General features: G+C 48.3%; 1 protein-coding gene across 1 annotated transcript in view; it reads left to right on the forward strand.

Annotated features, from left to right (window-relative positions):
• The window catches only part of pik3c2b (phosphatidylinositol-4-phosphate 3-kinase, catalytic subunit type 2 beta), a 39,933-nt gene that overhangs the window by 17,110 nt on the left and 17,823 nt on the right, over positions 1-5,000 (forward strand). Inside the window, 8 exon segments of the mRNA XM_065955422.1 lie at positions 374-516; positions 661-849; positions 1,133-1,226; positions 2,247-2,341; positions 2,834-3,014; positions 3,318-3,425; positions 4,271-4,363; positions 4,462-4,591. Of these exon segments, the coding sequence (XP_065811494.1) occupies positions 374-516; positions 661-849; positions 1,133-1,226; positions 2,247-2,341; positions 2,834-3,014; positions 3,318-3,425; positions 4,271-4,363; positions 4,462-4,591 (1,033 nt within the window).

The raw sequence follows: 5,000 nt of genomic DNA on the forward strand, positions 1-5,000 counted from the left end.
AATCAGCTGATCCCAAACGCTTGGATGATTTTCTGACATGCCCCTTCTCTCTCTCTCTCTCTCTCTCTCTCTCTGTCTCTCTCTCTCTCTCTCCCCTCTCTCTCTCTCTCTCTCTCTCTCTCTCTCTCTCTCTCTCTCTCTCTCTCTCTGTCCGTCTCCCCTCCTCTCTCTCTCTGTCTCTCTCTCTCTGTCTCTCTCTCTCTCTCTCCCCTCTCTCTCTCTCTCTCTCTGTCTCTCTCTCTCTCTCTGTCCGTCTCCCCTCCTCTCTCTCTCTCCCCTCTCTCTCTCTCTCTCTCTCTCTCTCTCTCTGTCCGTCTCCCCTCCTCTCTCTCTCTCCCCTCTCTCTCTATCTCTCCCCCCCCCCCCCCCCCAGGTGGACTTTCCCACGTCGTCGTTCGAGGTTCGGTTCAGTACTCCTCCTCCTGCTGATTTCTGTCCTCAGTACGACTTCTCCAGACTGGACACCATCAGTCAGATCCAGCTGCAGGACGTCCTGCACAAGAAGGCCTTCTTCTGGTCAGACACACACACACACACTCTGATAAATCTTAGAATTATACTCAAAAGGAAACAGTTATGTGTGTTGGGCTCTAAAGTACGGTGGCCCGTTAGGCGTGTGCTGCTGTTGGTGTTGACTGTGCGGCGTCTGTGTGTCTGCAGGTTGACGGTGGAGGATAAGCGTCTGCTGTGGGAGAAGAAGGCGTTCTGTCAGGCAGAGAGTGCAGCTCTGCCTCTGGTTCTGGCCAGCGCCCCCTGCTGGCAGTGGGCCTGTCTACCCGACATCTACGCCCTGCTGAGGCAGTGGGCGTGCCTGGGTCACCTGGACGCCCTGGGACTCCTCCACGCCTCGTACGTCTCTCTGTCTGTTGGAAGCTCTGTGCACCTGAGTGACATCGTCATGGTAACATCCTGTGTGTGTGTGTGTGTGTGTGTGTGTGTGTGTGTGTGTGTGTGTGTGTGTGTGTGTGTGTGTGTGTGTGTGTGTGTGTGTGTGTGTGTGTGTGTGTGTGTGTGTGTGTGTGTGTGTGTGTGTGTGTGTGTGTGTGTGTGTGTGTGTGTGTGTGTGTGTGTGTGTGTGTGTGTGTGTGTGTGTGTGTGTGTGTGTGTGTGTGTGTGTGTGTGTGTGTTTCAGGTTCCCGGACCAGGAGCTGAGGAGGACAGCGGTTCAGTGGATGGACTCGATCTCAGACCCAGAGCTGCTGGACTTCCTGCCTCAGCTTGTCCAGGTAACATGGCGGCTGACATCAGAGCGTACAAGAAACCCTTTTTAAAACCCTGATTACTCCGAGTTTGTAGCTGAATCATCCCTCAATGAAGAGTCAAAGTAGGAACCCATCAGCTGATCTCTGATGATTAGCAGCCTCTCTGCTGCTATAACAGGAAACTTTTCACGGCTTCTTGACGGTGTATCCTGACGTTAGCGACAAGGGACTTCCTTCACTGTCGTCATGTAGATTACAATCTGACCGGCATACAGATGTTTTTAGAGCTAATTCCTCTCCTCAACCTTCACAACACCCGGTCGTACGGTTACATGGCGTCCACCACATGATCCCTCATGTCACCGTTGAGCTGAGAAGCAAAAGGAAAGTAGGAGCTCTGGTACAGATAGATAGATTGGAACTTTATTAATCCCTTGGGAAGGTTCCCTCAGGAAATTCAGATTCCAGCAGCAGGTAACCCCAAAGGATAGAACAGCACACAAATACAAATAAATAAAAAACACAAGTTATATACAAATAATATACTGAACACAGTAGCAGCAATAGACATGTCTAAATAAAATATACCGGTACAGATTCATCATAAAATAGCAGCAGCAATAAAAAAAAAGGTAGCAGCAGTTGTGTTGTTTTGTATTTGTCCTTTGTGTTTATAAATAGATAATTAACAATATGAATAATGCAAGCTGTTAGGATTGTGTTGTGGTCAGTTCAGGCGTCCGCCCATGGTAGAAGCGCCGCTCAAACTGACCGTAAAGCGACATCACTCCAGTAGTAATTTAGTAACACAGTATGTCTTAAAGGTACATTACACAATCTCAACAGTTGCACTGTCAAGCTTTTATTTTGGAGGGTTGACTTCCTCCTCTTTCTTCCTGAATGTATCGGTGCATGTTGTAAAGGTAGTGAACATTTAGATCAGAACCTTTTTTTATGTAGATACTCTGAATCCAGATTGAGTGAGAGCTCCTCTTGATGTTTAGTGTCTCTGATCCTGATGACGTTTTGTTTTTTGTGTCTCAGGCTCTGAAGTACGAGTGCTACCTGGACAGCTCTCTGGTTCGTTTCCTCTTACGGAGAGCCATCGGAGACGTCCGCATCGCTCACTACCTCTTCTGGTAACGTGCCCTCTGATTCCCCACACACACACACACACACACACACACACACACACACACACACACACACACACACACAGAACCACACACACACACACACACACACACACACACACACACACACACAGAACCACACACACACACACACACACACACACACACACACACACACACACACAGAACCACACACACACACACACACACACACACACACACAGAACCACACACACACACACACACACACACACACACACACACACACAACCACACACACACACACACACACACACACACACAACCACACACACACACACACACACACACACACAACCACACACACACACACACACACACACACACACACACACACACACACACACACACACACACACACACACACACACAGAACCACACACACACACACACACACACACACACACACAGAACCACAGAGAGACCGGTACACTCTGAACCCTGCTCTCTGTCTGACAGGCTGCTGAAGGACACGCTGCAGGACAGTCAGTTCAGCGCTCGCTATCAGCACCTGCTGGCCGCTCTGCTGTGCTGCGTCGGTCGAGGGCTCCGGGAAGAGTTCGACCGTCAGTGCTGGCTTGTCTCCGTCCTCACCAAGGTGGCTCATAAGGTCCGAGACGCCACGCCGTCCAGCAGACAGGTGGGGAGGACAGAACAGTGTTTCCTCTAACAGAATAATTGATCCTCTGTTGATCAGTGGTGCATTTTATGTACTTGTTTATTTTATTCTTAATTTATTACAGATTAAATGTCTGATTCTCATGAGTTACTAGTCTGTAAAAGTCCACCAGAGGGCAGCAGAGCCTCAGCAAGCAGACACCAACGTGTCAACGTGTGTGTGTGTGTGTGTGTGTGTGTGTGTGTGTGTGTGTGTGTGTGTGTGTGTGTGTGTGTGTGTGTGTGTGTGTGTGTGTGTGTGTGTGTGTGTGTGTGTGTGTGTCAGACTGTCCTCAGGGAGGGTCTGGAGGAGATGAAGCAGTTCTTCACGGTGAACAGCAGCTGCAGACTTCCTCTGAACCCGGCGCTGCTCGTCACAGGAATCAAGATCCAGGTAATAAAGGATACACAGTCACACACCTGACGGGGATAGTCTCCTGCTGTGAGGTGTGTGTGTGTGTGTGTGTGTGTGTGTGTGTGTGTGTGTGTGTGTGTCTCAACAACCAGGACAAGAAGATATCAGGAGCAGTCCTCCTGAAATTATCTAGATATTTTCAGGAGTACATTTGAAAAAACAGCTTGTCAGTTTTCTTAAAGGAGCAGTCTGTAACCCCTAGTGTTTAAAATGGGTACTGCAGTCTAAATTCTAAACATCATAGAGAGCTGTCTCCCCCCCCCCCCCTCCTCTCTAGAGTGGATCCTCACTCAGGTCACCATGTGGTGGACTCTGAAGCTTCAGTGTTTATCCAGCTCTGCATGGGTCTGTAAACCTTTCTGTGTTCTAACCTCTCTCCATTTTTCAAAAGCATCTCCAATATTGATCCTAGTTTGAGCACGTTTCTGCTCGTGGAGCTTATTAGAAACATGCAGAGGCTTTTTAGGTCGGGTACAATCACTTCTATCTGAACCACTTCTCTTGACCGCTTCCATCGCTGCAACACCTGTTGACCTGATAACTGCTCTCATATCTGACAAACCGAGGGGCATCCAAAACGGCCGTGGGGGCGTGTCTTAAAAGTGCCTACCTTCTCTGGTCCAAACAAATCCAGAGCATTCAGGAGCAGAATCTAAAGTTAGAAGGAGGACATACTGGCTGCTGCATTGTTGTCAGAGAAGCCAGCACTTCAACATAGCATGTTTCCTTAATGATCAGAGAGTAAGATACCTTTATCATCTCACTCTCTACACAGCTCACTGATTGGTTCTTTATGAAATGTTTCTTCTTCTGTGTTTTTTCAGTCGTGTTCGTTCTTCAACTCAAACGCCGTCCCTCTCAAACTGTCCTTCCAAAACCTCGACCCTCTGGGAGACAACATCAGCGTCATCTTCAAGGTGGGACGTCTCACCTGTTTAAAATCTGCTCTCTCAGTTTGGTCTGTTTTTTATCGTAACACCTGAGTCACTGTGATGATGTCATCATCTGCATCCAGTCAGGGGACGACCTGCGGCAGGACATGCTGACTCTGCAGGTGATCCGCATCATGAACAAGATCTGGATCCAGGAGGGTCTGGACATGAGGATGGTCATCTTCAAATGTTTCTCCACGGGCAGAGGACGAGGTGAGGCCAGCTCAGGTGTTAACCATCAGGTGACAGGAAGTGATGTCACCGTTAACTTGTTATGATTGACAGGTGTGTTGTTACCTGTACTCAGGTAAGATTGACAGGTGTGTTGTTACCTGTTCTCAGGTAAGATTGACAGGTGTGTTGTTACCTGTTCTCAGGTATGATTGACATGTGTGTTGTTACCTGTACTCAGGTATGATTGACAGGTGTGTTGTTACCTGTTCTCAGGTATGATTGACATGTGTGTTGTAACCTGTTCTCAGGTATGATTGACATGTGTGTTGTTACCTGTTCTCAGGTATGATTGACAGGTGTGTTGTAACCTGTTCTCAGGTATGATTGACAGGTTTGTTGTTACCTGTTCTCAGGTATGATTGACAGGTGTGTTGTAACCTGTTCTCAG

This window comes from Labrus bergylta, chromosome 5, assembly GCF_963930695.1.
Source record: "Labrus bergylta chromosome 5, fLabBer1.1, whole genome shotgun sequence".
Classification (NCBI taxonomy): domain Eukaryota; kingdom Metazoa; phylum Chordata; class Actinopteri; order Labriformes; family Labridae; genus Labrus; species Labrus bergylta.